The 21,329-nt window shown below is 44.4% G+C and overlaps 1 protein-coding gene across 1 annotated transcript; it reads left to right on the top strand.

Annotated features, from left to right (window-relative positions):
• Positions 1–13,427: 13,427 nt before the first annotated feature.
• Positions 13,428–21,117, top strand: LOC123045549 (chloride channel protein CLC-c). The gene is made up of 8 exons (XM_044468645.1): positions 13,428–13,727; positions 15,717–16,063; positions 16,666–16,866; positions 17,006–17,183; positions 18,043–18,305; positions 19,125–19,394; positions 19,483–20,614; positions 20,780–21,117. The coding sequence occupies exons 2-8, from the start codon at positions 15,780–15,782 to the stop codon at positions 20,867–20,869; spliced, it is 2,418 nt and encodes an 805-aa protein (XP_044324580.1). The 5' UTR covers positions 13,428–13,727; positions 15,717–15,779; the 3' UTR covers positions 20,870–21,117.
• The last annotated feature ends 212 nt before the right edge of the window (positions 21,118–21,329 follow it).

Below are 21,329 nucleotides of genomic sequence, written 5' to 3'. Positions count from 1 at the left end.
TGAGCTTGATGTCTTCGTCTTGTGTAGCTCTTTGATGACTTTTCCTTCCTTTCTGAATCCTTGCTTCTTAGAGAGGGCCTTTGTTCATAACGATCATCTCTACCCCTTCTCTCTCTTGGAGGTGATTCATCTCTTCTACTCCTTCTTGGTGAGTCTTCTGTTTTCTTCTAGGGAGTTGTACACTCATTGGAGTAGTGTCCGACTCTTCCACAATTGTAGCAATTACAATCATGACTAGAAGATCTTTTGTCATTGCAGGACCTTGACTTGGAGCTTCTCTCTTTGCTTATACTCTTGTAGAATTTGTTGAAGTTCTTCACCATTAAGCTCAATTCTTCATTGGAGACTAGCTTGTCACTTGACGTTGTAGGAGCATCACTTGAAGCTGTGTATGCACCACTTGACTTGTTGTGGAGCTCTTCCTTATCCTTGAGTGACATCTCATGAGCAACAATTCTACCAATGACTTCCGTGGGCTTGAGACTTTTTGTAATTGGGCATCATTTGGATGAATGTGTGCACGGTATCATATTTTCCATCCAAGGCTCTAAGGATCTTCTTGATGATGAATTTATCGGTCATCTCACTTCCTAAGCCGGCAGTCTCATTGTGATGAGAGCAAGCCTAGAGTACATTTCAGCGACTCCTTCACCATCCTTCATCTTGAACTTGTCAAGTTGAGTTTGAAGCACATCCAACTTGAATTCCTTGACGGACTCGGTACCTTCGTGTATATCAACCAAGGTATCCCAAATTTCCTTTGCATTCTCAAGGCGGCTAATTTTGTTTAATTCTTCGGGGCACAATCCATTGAAGAGAATATCACAAGCTTGAGCATTGTATTGCAACATCTTAAATTCATCCACGGACGCTTCTCGGTTCAGTTCTCTACCATCTTCGAATTATTCACGTTGCAAGCCAATGCGAACAACAACCCAAACGGCAAGGTTATGACCAAGAATATGCATTTGCATCTTATGCTTCCAACTAGCAAAGTTTGTACCATCAAAATAAGGACCTCTACGGTAATTGTTTCCCTCACTAGACGCCATACTCTATAGGTTGTGAAATCATGGCTATGATCACCAAAGCTATGGAAATCAGGGCTAAGGGAGACCAAAGCTCTGATACCACTTATAGGATCAAAAGTATGTCTAGAGGGGGGGATTAGACTACTTGAACAAATAAAAATCTATCCTTTTCCCAATTTTAGTTGTGGGCAGATTTTAGCAAATATGAGAAGTCAAGCAATCAACCTACACATGCAATTCTAAGAGTATAGCAGTGAAAAGTAAAACATTGCACATGAAGGTAAAGGGAAGGGTTTGGAGAAGGCAAATGCAATGGGGACACAGAGATTTTTGGCATGTTTCCGATATATGGTGCTATCATATGTCCACATTGATGGAGACTTCAATCCAAGAAGGGTAACGGCTGCACGAGTCCACGGAGGGCTCCACCCATGAAGGGTCTATGAATAAGCAACCTTGTTTATCCCACCATGGCCATCGCCCATGAAGGACTTGCCTCACTTGGGTAGATCTTCACGAAGTAGGCAATCTCCTTGCCCTTACAAACTTCTTGGTTCAACTCCACATCTTATCAGAGGCTCCCAAGCGACACCAACCAATCTAGGAGACACCACTCTCCAAAAGGTAATAGATGGTGTGTTGATGATGAACTCCTTGCTCTTGTGCTTCAAATGAAAGTCTCCCCAACTGTCAACTCTCTCACACAGATTTGCCTATGGTGGAAGAAGGATTTGAGTGGAAAGAAACTTGGGGAAGGCTAGAAATCAAGATTCAAATGGTAGGAATGAATCTCTTGATATCAACACATGAGTAGGTGGTTCTCTCTCAGAAAATGGATGGTGGAAAGTGTAGGCACGTTCTGATGGCTCTCCTCTCTTATGAAGAGGGGGTGGAGGGGTATATATAGCCTCCACACAAAATCCAACTGTTACACACTTTTGGTCCATCTCGGTGGCACCGATTGTGAAACTCGGTGGCACCGATCAGTACAAAAATATGAACGTTAGGAATCTTGATGGGACCGACTAGAACAACTTGGCGGGACTGATGTGCTAGGGCTTAGGGAAAACTTCATCCTGGTGGCGCCAATTGCATCAACTTGATGAGACCGAAGTGAAGCAATAAGCAACAGAGAATCTGTCAAGCCAACTCGGTGACACCGATTGCAACATCTCGATGAGAGCAAAAAATTTGCAACAAGTCACAGGGAGTTTGCAAGGCCATCTCGGTGACCAAATCATTAGGGTTTCTGGCAGTGGCTATGTCAAGATGAACTATGTGGCTCCGGATAGAAAGTATCGGTGGGGCCGAGTTTGGAATTAGGGTTTGGACATATTTGGATGGAGAAAGTGGCTGAGGGTTTTTGAGCAATGTCACTAAGCACTTGAGCAAGTAGACCATCAAGCAACACCTCATCCCCTTTTAATAGTATTGGCTTTCCTATGGACTCAATGTGATCTTGGATCACTAAAATAGAAATTAAGAGTCTTGAGCTTTTGCCAATCCTTGTGCTTAGAATTTTGAGGACATGTCCAGTCAATGCCATGCCAATCATTGAACATCCTGAAATATTTATCTTGAATGGATATTATTTCAATGAGCTATATGTTGTTATGAATTACCAAAACCACCCGGGGATTAGTTGCAATTTCACCACCCACTAGGAGTAGTCTCACACTCCATCCCCATAAATACAATTGATCATCCCTTCAATTTCTTCCTTGTCTATAATCACCGATCTATCCTCTCTGGTCAGCATAGAGATCTTATATTTTCTTCTTGTGCATAGTAGTTTTATGTTGGAAAAGAAGTGTAATTCTACCGCCTTCTTTTAGCCACTATGTAGGATCGAAAGTATGTCTAGAGGGGGGTGATTAGACTACTTGACCAAATAAAAACTTAACCTTTTCCCAATTTTAGTTCTTGGCAAATTTTAGCAAATTAGCACAAGTCAAGCAATCGAGATATGGTTCAAGAAAGTATGCAAAGAGTATATGAGCAGCGGAAAGTAAAGCATGCAACTTGCAAGAAAGTAAAGGGATGGGATTGGAGTATGCAAATGCAATTGGAGACACAGATGTTTTTGGCGTGGTTCCGATAGGTGGTGTTATCGTACATCCATGTTGATGGAGACTTCAACCCACGAAGGGTAACGGTTGCGCGAGTCCATGAAGGGCTCCACCCATGAAGGGTCCATGAAGAAGCAACCTTGTCTATCCCACCATGGCCATCGCCCACGAAGGACTTGCCTCACTAGGGTAGATCTTCACGAAGTAGGCGATCTCCTTGCCCTTGCAAACTCCTTGGTTCAACTCCACAATCTTGTCGGAGGCTCCCAAGTGACACCTAACCAATCTAGGAGACACCACTCTCCAAAAGGTAATAGATGGTGTGTTGATGATGAACTCATTGCTCTTTTGCTTCAAATGATAGTCTCCCCAACACTCAACTCTCTCTCATAGGATTGGGTTTGGTGGAAAGATGATTTGAGTGGAAAGCAACTTGGGGAAGGCTAGAGATCAAGATTCATATGGTTGGATTGGAATATCTTGGCCTTAACACATGAGTAGGTGGTTCTCTCTCAGAAAATGAATGCTGGAAGTGTAGGCACATTCTGATGGCTTTCCTCATGAATGAGGAGTGGTGGCGGGGTATATATAGCATCCACACAAAATCTAACCATTACACACAATTCACCAAACTCGGTGGGACCGAATCAGAAAACTCGGTCGAAGTGATTTAGTTCATAATATGACCGTTAGGCATTTTGGTGGGACCGACATGTCAACTCGGTGGGACCGATATCATTAGGGGTAGGGCATAACATAATCTCGGTTTGACCGATTATACAAACTCGGTTGGACCGACTTTGGCAATAAGCAAACCAGAGAGTTGGTTAGGCAAACTCGGTGGGACTGATTCGCTCGTCTCGGTGGGACCGAAGCGTTACGAAAAGGAAACATGGAGTTTGCATTGTAGACTCGGTGGGACCAATCGCTCATCTCGGTTTGACCAAAACGTTACAGAGGGAAATAGAGAGTTTGCAATCCCATCTCGGTGAGACCGAGATCCCTATCGGTGAGACCGAAGTGACTAGGGTTTCTGGCAGTGGCTATGTCAAATGAACTTGGTGGCGCCGGATGGATCAAATCGGTGGGGCCGAGTTTGACTTTTGGTTTGGGACATATGTGGATATGAGAAAGTGGTTGAGGGCTTTGGAGCATATCACTAAGCACTTTGAGCAAGCAAGCCATTAAGCAACACCTCATCCCCTTTTAATAGTATTGGCTTTCCTATAGACTCAATGTGATCTTGGATCACTAAAATAGGAAATGTAGAGTCCCGAGCTTTGAGCTTGAGCCAATCTTTTGTCCTTAGCATTTTGAGGGCTCCACATTCCCTTGTCCATGCCATGCCAATCATTGAACTTTCCTGAAATATTTATCTTGAAGTGGCATTAGTTCAATGAGCTATATGTTGTTAATCATTACCAAAACCACCCAGGGATAGTTGCACTTTCAATCTCCCCCTTTTTGGTAATTGATGATAACATATAGATCAAAGCTTCGACAAATGATAATAAGATTGAAGTACATCGTCACTTTCAGAAGTATGTGATAAGCAAGAGCTCCCCCTAAATTTGTGCATTATTTAAAATTTGCTTTGGACTGCAAATGCACAATGTGTTAGGATTATGGATCACTCTTCCATGTCACCTACATCTTGGTGGAGCGCTCAAAATGATAACAATTGAAAGCATGCACTCATCACCAAGCAAAGTGAATGATCATAAATGGATATAAGGGATAATATCATTCAAGCACACATTAAAGTAGCATATGATCAAACACACGATCATCCAAGTATATCACAAAAGGACATAATGTGTCAAGCAAACACATATAAAAGTTCAACCAAATAGGGTGCAAAGAGAGACAAAAGGCAACACACTCTCTCTCTCTCGAAGACTATGATTTATACATATTTCTCCCCCTTTGGCAACAAGTTACCAAAAAGTTCAAATATGCATAGTGCTATGCATCTCTCAGGCTTGGTCTCCATGAGGTGGTCTAGTGATGACTCCCAGGACAAAGGCTTCTGTTGATGTAGCTGGAGCTGGTGGAGTGGCTGCTGGAGGTGGCACTGAAGCTGTGGCTGCTGGTGCAGATGTAGTGGCTCTAGTATCAGGAACATGCACTGGATCAGACCTCTGAGCTCTTGGCACATGCACTTGCTGAAAAACATTTGTAGTTGTCTTTCCCTTCTTCTCCTCTGCTTCCTCCTGGAGCTGCTCTACTGCTGACTAAATCTCAGTGACTTTGAGATCAAGATCATAGAACTTTTGCTCAATAATCCTCTACAAACTCTCCTGATTTTGAGTCAGGGTGGCCAAGCCCTTCTCAATCCTCAAGGTGGATTGGATCAGATACCAAAGCTGATCTTGTTTGCTCTTTAGGAACACCTGAGATGCCTCTTCAGCACTTGGCATCTTTGCAGCTTTCTCTGCCTTTGCTTTTTCTCTCTTCTCATGTGCTTGCACTGAGGAAGGATCTTTCTCATCCATGACCACAGTGTTATCCTCAAAATCTGGCTTGAGAGGTAAATGCTCCTTGTCCAACAAATAAGTGCATGTGCCCATCTTTGAGTTGATGAGCACCTGAATATGTGGATAATACCCACAAGATCTCTTCTGATCTGCTGTTGTCCTCTTGATTGTTTCCACAATCAGACTCATCACCTTGAACTTCTGAGGGACATCAAATATGTGCAACAAGTTGATGGAATGTCCTCTTATCATTCTGTGATCTCCAGACTTGGGAAAAATAGTGTGCCTGAGGATAGTGTTGATAGTTGGCAAACAAGACAACAGAAACTTCACTGAGCCCAACTTGTGTGTTTCTAGGGGATCATCAGGAATCTCCTTGTACATACTGGCCATAGAGTTGTGGTCTTTCTTCTTCTTGGCATACACATCCAAGTCATCCTCATGAGCTGTTGGGGCATTTATCAATCTGGCCCATTCATCAACAGTGGATTGGTACCTAGTACCCTCTAACATCCAGACAATCCTTCCATCAGGGTAGAAGTGAGCAGTGGAGTAGAATTGCATGATTAGCTCATCATTCCACTTAGTGAGCTTCTGGCCAACAAACTTGTCCACTCCACAAGCCTTGAAGCTATCATAGACACCTGGGAAGTTATCTTCATTCTCTCTGATGTATGTCCAGTCAACCCATCTCATATCACAGACTATTGGCTTCTTGTCAAGCAGAATGGTCTCATAAAAGTCTTGTTGTTCCTTAGTGTGGAACCTGTAATCCACAGCAGTTCTCCTCCTTACAGCATATGGGTCATTTTTCCTCCAAAGTCTCAGACCTGCATCCTTCCTGATGCTCATGTCCTCTGCCACAGGATGTGTGTCATTGTGGTCTGGAATCTTTGGTTTGAGCTTCCTTAGCACTTGGGCTTCAGCTTCTTCTTCTCCAGCTTCAGGCACTGGGGCCTTGTTATTTTCCTCAGCAGGGATGTTGCTAGTACTCCTCTTGGGTGCAGACTTGGTGGCTGGAGCAGCAGCTTTGGGAGCAGGTTTGGGCTTAGGAGCAGCCCCTGACTTAATTGCATCTCCCATTAGCTTTTGTGCCTTAGGTGCTGGAGCAGCATCCTCTTCCTCTTCCTATTCATCATCAGATCTCATCATGGAGGGCTTGCCAATGACTTTGGCAATGATCTTCTTAACCCTCTCCTTTCTCTTCTTCTGGCCATCTCCAACTGCCTCACCATCATCTATAGCGGGCTTCATGGTTTCTTCTGTGGCAACCTTTCTTGGCTTGGAGGTTGGGATCCTCCTAGCAAGTGCCTTCTTGTTCATGCCTGGCTTAGTGGATGCAGCAGTGCCAAACTCCTTCTTCACAACTCTCTTCTTTGAGGTGGCCTCATCCTCAGCTGCAACATAATCTTCATCTTCAGAATCTGAGGTTCTCTTCTTCCTTGCTCTAGTAGCTGCCTTGGGCAAGTTACTAGGTGTGCTCCGGCTGCCCTCATCATAACTGCTTGAGGGACTAGTGCCCTCACTCAACTGCTCTTGATGTTCAGATCTGTTTTGGCTATCACTTTGGTCAGACATCTTGGCAAAAACTGATAGCAAACCCTGTGAATAGATTATAGATGAGGTAGAGTGGATGAGCATCACAAAGTACAGAGGTTTTGCAAAACAAATTGAGTCAAAAACTTAGTTTTAGTTCTCTACAGAAATGATCTCGGAGCTACCAAATTGACAAACTCGGTGATATCGAAGCAACACTTGGAACCTAAACTAGTGAAGTCAGTCAGACCGAGTCACAGTTCGGTGGCACCGAGATTGCTAGGGTTTCACAGAATCCTGAACTCGGTCATACCGATTTGCAGTTTTCGGTCAGACCGAAAAGCGCATGTGCAATGGCCTAAGCCGAATCGGTGAGACCGATTTCTATGATTCGGTCGGTCCGAGATGAGTTCTGCGGAGAGCTAACCCTAAAATTTTCGAATCAAACTAGGCCTAAGGAAGATTTAGCTAGATAGATTAATCTCATTCGTGGCAAGAATCATGGCATTGTCCTTGTGCTAGGAATCGAAGTGAAAAAGACGACACAAGGGGTCGAACATGTACCCTAGTTCAGAGGGTGTTCGCTACGGCGGCGACGGCAGCAGAAACCAGCGGCGGGAGGTCGCTGGCGGCGAGAGGCAATCCGGAGACCCGAGGAGGCAGAGCAGGACACGCGCAAGCTGAGGGGTTTTGAAGTATTTTCCAAAATCTCACCCGTGGGTATTTATATCCCGACCCTGTCGGTGTGACTGAGTGGAACAACTCGGTGGCACCGAGATTGCAGAGTCACAAGCGGTTGCTGCAACTCGGTGTGACCGAAGTGTTCAAATCGGTTGCACCTATGAAAACCTAGATCAACTTAGTGAACTTGGTGTGACCGAAATGGATGTCTCGGTTAGACCGAAATGCACAAAGAGTTTTTGGAAGTTTAAGTCTATGACGAATCGGGGACTCCGAGTGCTCCTCACACTTTGTGATGTAGCATGAATAGAGTTTGAGACAAGAAAAGCATAGATAGCTAGAGAAGGTTCTTAGGCATTCTTGTCCATCTACTTCGCAAAAGAAAAAGAGCCAAACAATCAAAACAACAAGTGGATGTCCTCGAATGAGTAAAATATGCAACCAACATGCTCACACAATAAAATGGCAAATGAAATATATGGCAAAGCATGCACAATCATTCTAGCATCTATCAAGCAATTGGCGATGACTAGGTCATCTATATATGAGTATCTTGACTTAGGAGTCAAATGAGACCATTTGATCATAGGTCATACTCATTGTTTAAGCACAAGTGGGGTTACCACTTTTACATAAAGCATTGTTGTGTTCACACCATTAGAGTTGCTTTAGCTCAATTCTTAGAGTAAAGCTCCCCCTAGATGTGATATCCCCCTAAGAGGGATGAACTAACCTTGGGTTTTGTCGATGATGACTTCATGTAGGTGTTGAAGATGTGGATGCTCAATGTTGATGTAGATCTTTCGAAGCTAACCATTGGAGTGAGTTGCACTTTCAATACCTAAACGGGTTAGTCCCATAAGGAACAAACAAGGATATCCATAGACATAGAGTGATGCACACACAAGATGATGTACATGAAAGCATTAGGTTACCTTGTCCCTTGTCTTATCAACAAGAGGGTTTGTGACTCCTTGAACTAGTGCAAGGTGTGGAAGTTGATCGCACTTGTCCTTGCCAAAATGATATAAGTGAAGTATGTTGGCGGAGTCACCCTCAAGAACTCTCTAGTTCTTCTTCTTTGGGATCCACATCATCTTGATGGGAATCCTTGGGGTTGTAGTGGAACTTGATGAGGTAGAACTTGATGTAGTCTTGGGAACCTACTTGACCAAGGCCTTGGGAGATTCTTCAAATGCATCAATATCCTCCTGAAGCTTGTCCTTGCCTTTTTGCTTGTGGTCTTGTGGTGGAATATCATCTTGAGCTTGTGTCCCTTGGAAAGAAGTAGGATCATACTTCTCTTGTTGAGGAACAAACTTTGTCTTGGGGTATTGATCTTCTTCCCACTCAACTCCATTGGCATTGAACTTTCGTTCAAAACCAACACCTTGATTCTTCCGGTGCCTTCCTTGCTTGCGTACAATTTCCTCAAATTGCTTACTTTCGGCAAGGCTCTTGTAGACACCTTTCTCTATAATTCCCTTCAATAAGCTATTTTCTTGCTCAAGTGTAACTTGGCTAAGAGAATCATTAGTGGAATCAAGAGAACTACTAGGGGTAACAACATTGGGTTTAGCATGATTATTGTTACTACTAGAAGAAGAGTCTTTCTTACTCTTGTTGCTACATTTTACTTGAGGCATGTAAGTATATAAGAGTAAACACTTGGCAATGTAAGAAGAACTTTTCTTGCGAAGATCATCATTGATTGCTTTTAAAAACTCATGCTCTTGCTCAAGGTTGAGCTTTTCAAAATGTAACTTCTCATGAGTCTTTAAAAGTTCTCGATGATCTTCCAAGGTAGTTTCATGAGCTAACTTAAGAGTGTTCAGTTCTTTAGTTAGACGCTCAATCTTCTCCTTATCATTGTCATTCATTTTATCTTGATTAGCATGATAATTGACGTTTCATCATAGTATTCATCACTAGAGTTGTCAACAACTAAATCATCATCACCTAACAAGTCATCTTCATCACTATTGAAATCAACATACTCGGGGTGTGATACCTTTGGGCCTTTAGCCATGAAGCATCTTCCAATTCCTTCATTTGGTGAGTCAAATATGTCGTAGGAGTTGGCTGGCACAAGTGCTAGACCGGCAACACCTTCATCTTGAGTATATTCGGAGTCGGAGTGATAACTTCTTTCGGAGTGATGGTCGGAGTCAGAGCCGGATACCCATTCACCAACATGAGCTTGATGTCTTCGCTTTGTGTAGCTCTTGGATCATTTATCCTTCCTTTCTGAATCCTTGCTTCTCCGGGAGGTTCTTCGTTCATAACGATCATCTCTACTCCTTCTCTCTCTAGTGGTGATTCTTCTCTTCTACTTCTTCTTTTAGGTGAATCTTCTCTCCTTTTGTAAGGAGTCGTACACTCATTGGAGTAGTGTCCAGGTCTTCCACAATTGTAGCAATTACGTTCATGACTCGAAGATCTTTTGCCATTGTAGGACCTTGACTTGGAACTTCTTTCCTTACTTCTACTCTTGTAGAACTTGTTGAAGTTTTTCACCATTAGGCTCAATTCCTCATTGAAGGTTTGTTTCTCACTTGATGATGTAGGAGCATCACATGAGGCTTTGTAAGCACCACTTGACTTGTTGTGAAGCTCTTCCTTATCCTTGAGTGACATCTCATGAGCAACAATTCTTCCAATGACTTCCGTTTGAAATCTTTGTAGTTGGGCATCATTTGGATCAATGTGCACACGGTATCATATTTTCCATCCAAGGCTCTTAGGATCTTCTTGATGATGAATTTATCGGTCATCTCTTCATAGGCGGCAATCTCATTTGTGATGAGAGCAAGCCTAGAGTACATTTCAGCGACACCTTCACCATCCTTCATTTTGAACTTGTCAAGTTGACTTTGAAGCACATCCAATGTGGATTCCTTGACGGAGTCGGTACCTTCGTGCATATCAATCAAAGTATCCCAAATTTTCTTTGCATTCTCAAGGCGGCTGATTTTGTTGAATTCTTCGGGGCACAATCCGTTGAAGAGGATATCACAAGCTTGAGCGTTGTATTACAGCATCTTCAACTCTTCCGCGGTAGCTTCACGGTTCGGTTCTCTCCCATCAAAGAATTCACCTTGCAAGCCAATACACACAATAACCCAAACGGCGGGGTTATGTCCAAGAATATGCATTTTCATCTTATGCTTCCAACTAGCAAAATTAGTACCATCAAAGTAAGGACCTCTACGGTGGTAGTTTCCCTTGCTAGACGCCATACTCTCCTAGGTTGTGAAACCAAGGCTATGGTCACCAAAAGCTATGGAAATCAAGGCAAATAGAGGCCAAATCTCTGATACCAATTGTAGGATGGAAAGTATGTCTAGAGGGGGTGATTAGACTACTTGACCAAATAAAAACTTAACCTTTTCCCAATTTTAGTTCTTGGCAGATTTTAGCAAATTAGCATAAGTCAAGCAATCAAGAAATGGTTCAAGAAAGTATGCAAAGAGTATATGAGCAGCGGAAAGTAAAGCATGCAACTTGCAAGAAAGTAAAGGGATGGGATTGGAGTATGCAAACGCAATTGGAGACACAGATGTTTTTGGCGTGGTTCTGATAGGTGGTGCTATCGTACATCCACCTTGATGGAGACTTCAACCCACGAAGGGTAACGGTTGCGCGAGTCCACGAAGGGCTCCACCCACGAAGGGTCCACGAAGAAGCAACCTTGTCTATCCCACCATGGCCATCGCTCACGAAGGACTTGCCTCACTAGGGTAGATCTTCACGAAGTAGGCGATCTTCTTGCCTTGCAAACTCCTGGGTTCAACTCCACAATTTTGTAGGAGGCTCCCAAGTGACACCTAACCAATCTAGGAGACACCACTCTCCAAAAGGTAATAGATGGTGTGTTGATGATGAACTCATTGCTCTTTTGCTTCAAATGATAGTCTCCCCAACACTCAACTCTCTCTCATAGGATTGGGTTTGGTGGAAAGATGATTTGAGTGGAAAGCAACTTGGGGAAGGCTAGAGATCAAGATTCATATGGTTGGATTGGAATATCTTGGCCTCAACAAATGAGTAGGTGGTTCTCTCTCAGAAAATGAATGTTGGAAGTGTAGGCACGTTATGATGACTTTCCTCACGAATGAGGAGTGGCTGGAGGGGTATATATAGCCTCCACACAAAATCTAACTGTTACGTCAGCAGTGCCCCCCCCCCCCCCCCCCCCCAAGAATTCTTATGAATCTAATCAAACTCATGTTTTCAGACAAGGCTTTAGCTACAGAAAAATTGGTACAGAAGTTAAGCAAGAAAAGTCTGGGAAACTGAACACTCAAAGGTCTATCTCCTAACCAAACATCAGTCCAAAGTAAAGTCATCTCCCCATTTCCCACTAATTTCCTACTAGATTGCAAAAAATAGGTTTAACCTTCATTAATCCTTCCCAGAAGTGAGATTTACTTTTTTTTCTTGCAATCCCTTGGAGTACATTTCTCTAAACATTTCTTTCTAACTATACTAACGCAGCGCTCATGACAGCCTTAAAAAAATATGGCTTCTCCCGCATCAAGGACGCACATGCGTGCATCGACCATAGAAGTCGTGGCATCCGAAGCCTCCCTAGCCTGCGAGGTCACTTCCAAATGGAGGAAGAGCCCGTAGTTTAAATTCTAGCAAAGAATCGAGCTTAAACGATTGTTTAAATCCTAATTGCATTTCAAGTTGAAATTCCTTGCTGAAATTCATGTTGAAATTTAGTAGAAATTTTTATCATTGAGATGGAGAAGGAAGAGGTCTTGTAGCCAATGACAAACGGATTTCATGGGGAAATAAAAATAAAAGGCTACGCTTAGTAACTATTCTATATTTTTGGATCGCCTCGGCGACGTTTACAATACTTTAAAGCACGTTTCATACATGTTAAGGAGACTATTAATATAACGACCTTGGTAGAATTAATCTTAGACAGATGCAAGTTGCTCGGGTCTCTCCCTCCCTGCGATAATGATATGACATTACGGCGACCGGTGCTTGGGATTACCTCCGTAAGTCAGGCAAATTCACATCGTTTCTCTGACCTTGTAGATCCCTCTGGCTGCTTTCTTTGAATCTCCATGTCTTGCTACAAAAGAGCCATCCCTATCAAGGCTTAATTTGACAATAGGGCCGCCCCGTGATGCATGCAACCCGTCGGGTTAATTATCAACGAGGGCGCCCCGTGATGCACGACGTACCTATGACGGCGGTGCCCCGGCACCGGTGGTCGGCAAGCACAGTCGTATCTCAGAACTGATCAAGCCAACCAATCTTCGGAAGGAAAAACACTGCAGATAGATAATTATGAAGTCAGAAAAGAAGGAACAGCACCGACGAGAAACCGCGAAAGAAAGAGATCACAGACAGGTCAGGGTGCCGGTGCAGTCGATCGCAGCCGTCCACCGGGGGATCAATCGTCCCACGCGTCCGTGCTGGCCGCGGGCCCCGGCGGCGCCACGAGGGACACGTTCCCGAGCAGCGCAGCGCAGCGCAGCATAGGCAGGCAGCAGATCCCACGTCCGCGCCATGATTGGGAACACCGATGAGCCGACCCCGGATAAAGCCGCGATCGAGTGCATCGGAAGGGAAGGTATCCAATCTCTCATGGTTTTTTTTTTTCTGAAATAATATAGGGAAACGGCGGGGCAGCCAATGGGCGCAGCTCTGGATCTCGCCATCGTCTCTAGCGTCTCTTTCTTTTATACCACCACCTGACTTGTCCCGCCTTCTTCTCCCTCCCTCCCTCCTCTTTCTCCACAGGCTTCCGTACGCCCTGCGCCTTCTGGTTGCGGGTCTCCTACTCTTCCATCTCCGCCAGCCTTTGCCACCAGAGAAGCAAAAGCCGGGGAGGAGGCTGCCCTGCCCTTGATCACCATAGCAGCAGAGTAGGCGATTCTTGGAGGTGAAGGGGCGCCGACTCGAATCAGGTAATCTGCAGCTCCATCTCCATCTCGGGCGGCACATGTTGAGCTGCTCGTTAATTTGCATTCCCTTCCTTCTCGTTTCCCGTCCAAACTTGCCGTTACTTAGGAGTTAGGACATGGGTGGTAGATAATGATGGAGCGAGCATGTTCATGCCCGGACCATGCTCATTGATTCTCGGAAGAGCAGTATGCTATGTCGATGTTTTCTTCTTCGAGGTATATGCTGCTAGTCTTTTGAATTAGCCAGGGCGATGGGTGTGGCCACAAGTGTTGTACGTACATCCACTAAGAACTGCTAGTACTGCTTAATTTCTCCCAACAACAGAACTAACGGCAAACAAACACAAGGCCAAGCTCGATCCCGACGTGGCAGCCACACCCCTTCATGGCCTTGGCGTGACGTCAAATTGTGATAGGAAAGCATACGGAGCACAAAATCCGAACATCTCAGATATCTCAGATATCACGGTATAGAACTCTTAGATCGTAAGTGTTAGACCATGTAGTACTCGTTCTGCTGCTGGCTCTACTACACATTGCAATTTACCGTAGTGCCCTTTTTGTAGCATTCTGTTGGCCTGCTCATTTGATTGAGCCTTGTCATAACATGTACTGTACCGAGCAATGGATTAGCTGAGTTCGTAGAAGTATTAAAAAAAGATAGTAGGATGTGATTACTCCTAACTCTCTTTCGAGCGACTATTCTTGTCCTCTTGTCCACATGTGGGAAGGATAAAGATGAAGATGAACGAAACAGTCCGCTGATTGATCGATCCGGAAAGGTAACCAGAGGATCGAGTTAACAATGATGAGATGAGCCGTGAGTGGGCGGCAAAGCTGGCCGCGACATGTGGACTCGAACCCTATTCTTCTTTTCTGGGCGTTGGAAAGAAAGATCTCGAACCCGATTCGTCCCGTTGAAGCGGGAATCCACTGCCTTTACACGTGTAGTAGTTGGTGTGTATGGCTGCGAATTTGACCTTGTTTTTAGGACTCCTTAATTTAATTGAGATCGACAGGCGTGCAGCAGTGTGCAACAATGTGGAACTCTATCTCTTTCGTGCTAACACGGGGCGTCGAAAATGGCTTTCGCCCCTTTTGCTAGGGGATGGTGAGATGGACTCGTACGTGCGTGACGTTCTCGTAGTAGGGAACAGTGATCTTAACCCATGTCGCCATAACTATACCCCTTCTCCTCTCCTCGACTTGATTTCGGTTTGGCGCGAAACCAGTGTACCAGACCCATACAAGAGACAGACAGCCGGCGTCTTTATCTGAATGAACAGTATACCCCTCTCTCGCCTGCACCGGATATCACCGGCAAGCTAGGCGGGCCCACCAGCGCCCGTTGTTTTCTTCCCTAGCCTAGCCTAGCCAGCCACAGCTTCACATATTTTCTCTTCTTTTCCGTTTAGTTCCTGGCACAGAGCACCTGATAATTCGGTGGGAGCGGCCGGGGTACGAGTAGGTCGGGAGAAATCATGTGGCGCACGCACGTGAACGGCTCCCCCGCCCTTTTCGTCGGGTCGCCGCGACAGCAGCAGCCTCGCTCGCTGGCCGGCCAAATTTCCGTAGCCCGGCGTGCGCAGCCCTTGTCCGCTGTCTCACGTCGCTGCGCTGGCTCTCGCTGGTTCGCCAGCACGATGGTCCTTCCGTTTCCTGCTCCATCAGTTTCGGAAATTTTCCTATCCTTCTCGCAAACAAAAAAACCAAATAAATTCCACCAGAAAAAATCGAAGGCGAATTCGCTGTAGTAGTCAGCCCCAACAAAAAAGAGAGAGAGAGAAAAATCGCCTGTCAAAGTCACGTGGAACACGTGTGTTTCAGACGGAGGTAAGATTTTCCTTTTCCAGATTATATTTCGCGTAGAAAGAAGCGCCGCTGGTACGATTTGGGCCTGGTTTAATCTCCAGTACCCTTCCTTTTTATTTACTGTCTCGCGCTTTCACTCGCTACCATTTCTTTAGCTCACGCGCCTCCCATAAAGCGCAGGGACCCCAGGAGAGGAGGCAAGCGTCAGCAAGCAGCAACAGCGCGGACGGCCGAGAAGCAAGAATGGACGGCGACCAGGCGCCGCATTCCAACTCCAACCAGCACCCGCCCCCGCCGCCGTCGCCGTCGCCGCTGCCGGAGCGGGAGGCCAGCTTCAACTACGACATAGAGAGCATGGACGGCGGCGGGTGGCGCGGCGCGGGGAGGTACGCCTCGTCCGACGCGCTGCTGCGGTACGACGACGACGGCCCGCGGGAGCCGCTGCTGCGGAAGCGCACCATGAACACCACCTCCCAGATCGCCATCGTCGGCGCCAACGTCTTCGCCATCGAGAGCCTCGACTACGAGTAAGCGCCCCCCTCAGCTCTCCCCCCTCCCCGTCTCAACTAATTTTAATTTAATGTTTGACTTGGACACGAGAAAGTTCGTCGGCATCTTCTGCTGAATTCCCAAGGGGAATACGTTATCCTCTAGAAAGCGTGATCCTTTTTGTCTTGTACAGCACTGTACTTTTTAAAGAACGCGGATACTGTCATCTAGGAGTAGGATTATTTATAAGGTTCTTTACCTGCCCAGCGCCAGGATTTTTCTTTGAAAAGCAATCCTAGGAATGTACTTCGAGTAACACTCATTACGTGTCGAGCCGATTGCACAAAGCTATCATTGAAGAAAAGGGGGTGAAATGGGGAGATGTAATCCCTTTACACAAACGAGCAGTAATGTGTTTATATATATCAAAGTTTTGGTGAATTTAGATGTTTATTCACTGACTGCAGTGTGCAAAACTATATAAGATAACAAGAATGTAAAAAAAGGGCTGTTGCATAAGTTCGATGGTTGAATTCTGAAGGGAAAAGAAATAACGTGGTTTCAGAATTGAACTAATACCGTATACTTCAGTAGGCGTGTTTCATTACTTGCGCTCTGAAAACTCTGCTGCGTGTTCCAGAATTGTGGAGAATGATCTTTTCAAGCAAGACTGGCGATCGAGAAAGAAGAATCAGATATTTCAGTATGTTGTCCTGAAATGGGCATTAGTTCTTCTTATTGGCTTGTTGACTGGGCTTGTTGGCTTCTTCAACAACCTTGCAGTCGAGAATATTGCTGGATTCAAATTGGTGCTCACAGGTGATCTTATGCTCCAGAAGAGGTAAAGCTTCACTCCGGTGCTTTTGCTGTTTTACCATAAGGTGTAGCTTAAATACATTAGTATGTTGTTTCCAAATACTGTTTGGTTTGCAGCAATGGAGTAATGTGAAGTTGTCGATTGCGTGCTGCTTCCAGTGCAGGTACTTCACAGCATTTTTGGCATATGGAGGCTGCAATCTAGTCTTAGGAGCCACTGCTGCAGCACTATGCGCTTACATAGCACCAGCTGCTGCTGGGTCTGGCATCCCTGAAGTTAAAGCATATCTTAATGGAGTTGATGCTTACTCTATTTTAGCTCCCAGCACACTCTTTGTGAAGGTAAGATTTGACTCAGATTCATGCTTTTATTAGGTTTTGAGTAATACCTACATTATGGTAAAAAATTATGCTAGCTTATCTCATTAGATTACTTGGATCATTGCTGGAATTTGCATCCTTACCTCTGAAATGATTTGCATGCTTGTCACAGAACCTATGATACCTTTTCAGTGCTGCTAGGCAGTGTAGGAAAGGAAATAACGACGTTTGAAATCTCTAACAAGTAATTTTGTCTTTGGAGGTCTTAGGTTTCAGAATTTTTGACGAGCAGTCAGAGATTGTATGGTACCATCCATGATTTCTTTCCAGCTGTAGTGATTTGCCTAAACTGCTGCTTACAGTCCTTCATATGATAAGCAAAATCCTATCTGCAACAGAAATAAAATAACTTGGAAAATTAATCTATAGTTGAAACTCTGCAGCATCCTTTATTTATGGCAGTAGCCTGTAGGCCATTCCGGACAATACATCTGTTACATGAGGACACTCATTATTTTATTTCTGTTTTAGTTTTGTCGGAAACTTTAGAAAATTCCTAGGGTATCATTGTTGAGATTTCTTCAGATTTGTGATGCCAAAGGCAACCCACTACTTTCTAGAGCTTGTCATTTGTGGACCACTACTTTCTAGAGTTTGTCATTTGTGGAACTCTGAAGAGAAAAAACATTCAGTTGTAGAGCATATGGTTGATAACTTCAAAATAAAGTGATGGAGTATAACCAGCTGGCAAATCATTGGACCAATACAAACAGTTGTCTCTAATTGTAGACAGAGTCAAATTATGTTGTTCTCATAACTTCTTCTTCTTCTCTTTTTTTTTTTTGCGGAAATCTCATAACTTTCTTCAATTACGCTGCAGATATTTGGTTCAATACTTGGAGTTTCAGGTGGATTTGTACTTGGGAAAGAAGGTCCCATGGTGCATACAGGGGCATGCATTGCCAACTTGCTTGGTCAGGGGGGATCACGCAAGTACCATCTCACATGGAATTGGCTGAAATATTTCAAGAATGATAGGGATAGACGAGATTTGATTACATGTGGTGCAGCAGCTGGAGTGGCAGCCGCATTTCGTGCACCTGTTGGTGGTGTACTCTTTGCTCTCGAGGAAGCAGCATCATGGTAGCACCTCTTTCCCTTCTCAAGCTGTTCATTCATACCTTAATGTAGATGATAATCTTGTCAAATGTGCTCTAAATTTTTTATAACCGTGTTTCTGGTTACCACTTTGAAACTACAAATCGAATATTTTTTTTAAAAATATCTGCATTTTCCATCGACACTGGCATTGGGTATGCAATCATTTACTAACTTCCACAACCTAAACCTGACATTAAAATGGTACAGACCACAAGTTGGCATGCTGATAAGGCAATTAGTTGAAAATGGATAAACCTCTTTGTGGAAGAAGTACATGGGTCTAGGGGTGAAAACAAATTGGATAGTGGTCAAATGATATTTGATCCATATGAAAAGGCGAATAGATTTGAACTTCTACTCAATTTGGTCTAATTGGATATCTGCATAACTACTAGCTTGCAATTTGAGCTTACCTAATGAAACATCATTTTTACACTTTTTCAAGAAAATTGTCCAATTAATTAGACATGTAGCAAAAAATATTATATTTATTGATTAATCGAATTCGAGTTGGTCTTCAGCTGAAATGACATTTCAGATAAAAAACTTAAAATCTTATTCACATCTATAATTTTCCATATATTTTGAATGTGGAAGAAGCTATTGATCCCCCCTTGATTGGATGGGTTTGTAAACCTTATGTGTCCTACTGAATGTGGAATAGGTAGTTAAATAATATGAATGCATTGCTTCTGTTTCACATCCATGCATGGTTAATATGATTGTTATGTGAACGTGTTCATTTTATTGCGTTTCTTTTTAGCTTTTCCCATGACTAAGGTTCTGCTTTTGTTTATTCAGGTGGCGAAGTGCTCTTCTGTGGAGAACATTCTTTACAACTGCTGTTGTTGCTGTAGTGTTGAGGGCCCTGATTGAGTTCTGTCGTAAAGGAAAATGTGGTCTCTTTGGGCAAGGAGGGTTGATTATGTTTGATCTTAGCTCGAACGTCCCATCATATGGCACCCAAGATCTCATCGCGATTATAATTCTTGGAGTAATTGGTGGCGTCTTCGGAGGCCTTTTCAACTTTCTCTTGGATAGGATTCTTCGTGTCTACAGTATTATCAATGAGTAAGTGTACATTCATGTACTTTTGCCAATTTTTATCTCTCCGTTTGAAAACAAAAAACCTCATTTACATTGTCATGCTTCCATGCAGGAGAGGCGCTCCATCCAAGATCCTTCTCACCATCACAATATCGATCATCACTTCGGCGTGCTCCTATGGGCTCCCTTGGCTTGCTGCGTGCTCTCCGTGCCCTGTTGGTTCAATGGAGGAATGCCCCACCATTGGCCGCTCTGGAAATTTTAAGAGCTTCCAATGCCCGCCTGGTCATTACAATGGTCTTGCATCACTCTTCTTCAACACAAATGATGATGCCATCCGCAATCTCTTCAGCCGTGGTACCGAAAATGAGTTCCACATGTCTAGCCTTTTCGTCTTCTTCATCGCTATCTACTGCCTTGGTCTCGTGACGTATGGTATTGCTGTCCCATCCGGTCTCTTTATCCCGGTAATACTTGCCGGGGCAACATATGGGCGCATCGTGGGGACACTTCTCGGTCCCATGTCTGATATCGACCCTGGCCTCTTTGCACTGCTCGGTGCCGCATCTTTCCTCGGTGGGACAATGAGAATGACCGTGTCAGTCTGCGTGATCCTTCTGGAGCTCACGAATGAGCTCCATATGCTCCCCTTGGTCATGCTCGTCCTCCTGATATCGAAGACCATAGCCGATTGCTTCAACAAAGGTGTGTATGACCAGATCGTGGTGATGAAAGGCTTGCCATTCATGGAGGCTCATGCTGAACCGTACATGAGGCACTTGGTAGCTAGTGATGTTGTGTCTGGGCCACTCATCTCCTTTTCGGGTGTTGAGAAGGTGGGCAACATCGTTCATGCGTTAAGGATCACCGGCCACAACGGGTTTCCGGTGGTCGATGAGCCGCCTGTATCAGAAGCTCCGGAGCTGGTTGGGCTGGTGCTTAGGTCACATGTGTTGGTTCTTCTGAGTGGAAGGAACTTCATGAAGGAGAAGGTGAAAACAAGTGGTAGCTTTGTGCTCAGAAGGTTTGGTGCATTTGACTTTGCAAAGCCTGGTTCCGGGAAAGGTATGAAAATCGAGGACCTAGATTTCACCGAGGAAGAGATGGAGATGTATGTGGATCTCCATCCAATCACAAACACTTCGCCGTACACGGTGGTCGAAACAATGTCGCTTGCAAAGGCTGCAGTCCTGTTCAGGGCACTAGGGCTAAGACACCTGCTGGTTGTGCCAAAGACCCCAGGGGTGAGACCTCTCTATCTCCATGATATCCATACATACCTCAGATCCTTAAATATCGTAATTGCACATTCTTTGTTTGCATGATATGAAGTTCATACTGCAGCCATATTCTGTATTTGAGTTCAATTATAGGGTGTTAACATTTTTTCTCTTCTTGTTTCGGTGCAGAGATTTCCTATTGTTGGGATTCTCACCAGGCACGACCTGATGCCGGAGCATATCCATGGGCTGTTCCCCAATCTCCGCAAGTCACATTGAGAAGCAAAATCAGCAGGCCATACAAAATTTTCTTGCAGTATTGTTATTTCTCATGAAGGTGCTTCTTCATTGGATCATGGAATAATCAATCTGATATATTTATTGTAAAGAGCTGATTCCCCAATCAGCAGTCGAGTGGATTTCATTTTTTTTTTTGCGGGGGGAGTGGATTTCATTTTGGCAGCCTGTGATCTTTGTGTAACAAAACAATCCTCTCCTTGTCAGTACATGTTCCCTCTTTTGCTTCACACATCTTCTCATATGCACCTGCTGTAACTTGGACCGCAACACCTTGTCGGTAGTAGCAACATGCTATCCATAGCGATCTCTGAACAAAATGATGCCGACAAGGCTCTGAAATCTGAATCTTAGTATTCATTCATGACCAAGGAAATGCAGCTGCTTCCAAACGCACTGGCTGGCTGTGCACACGTCAGTGGGGAGCCGCCTCGTTCGTTGC

This window comes from Triticum aestivum, chromosome 2B (assembly GCF_018294505.1).
Source record: "Triticum aestivum cultivar Chinese Spring chromosome 2B, IWGSC CS RefSeq v2.1, whole genome shotgun sequence".
NCBI lineage: Eukaryota > Viridiplantae > Streptophyta > Magnoliopsida > Poales > Poaceae > Triticum > Triticum aestivum.
This window is presented reverse-complemented; position numbering and strand designations above follow the sequence as displayed.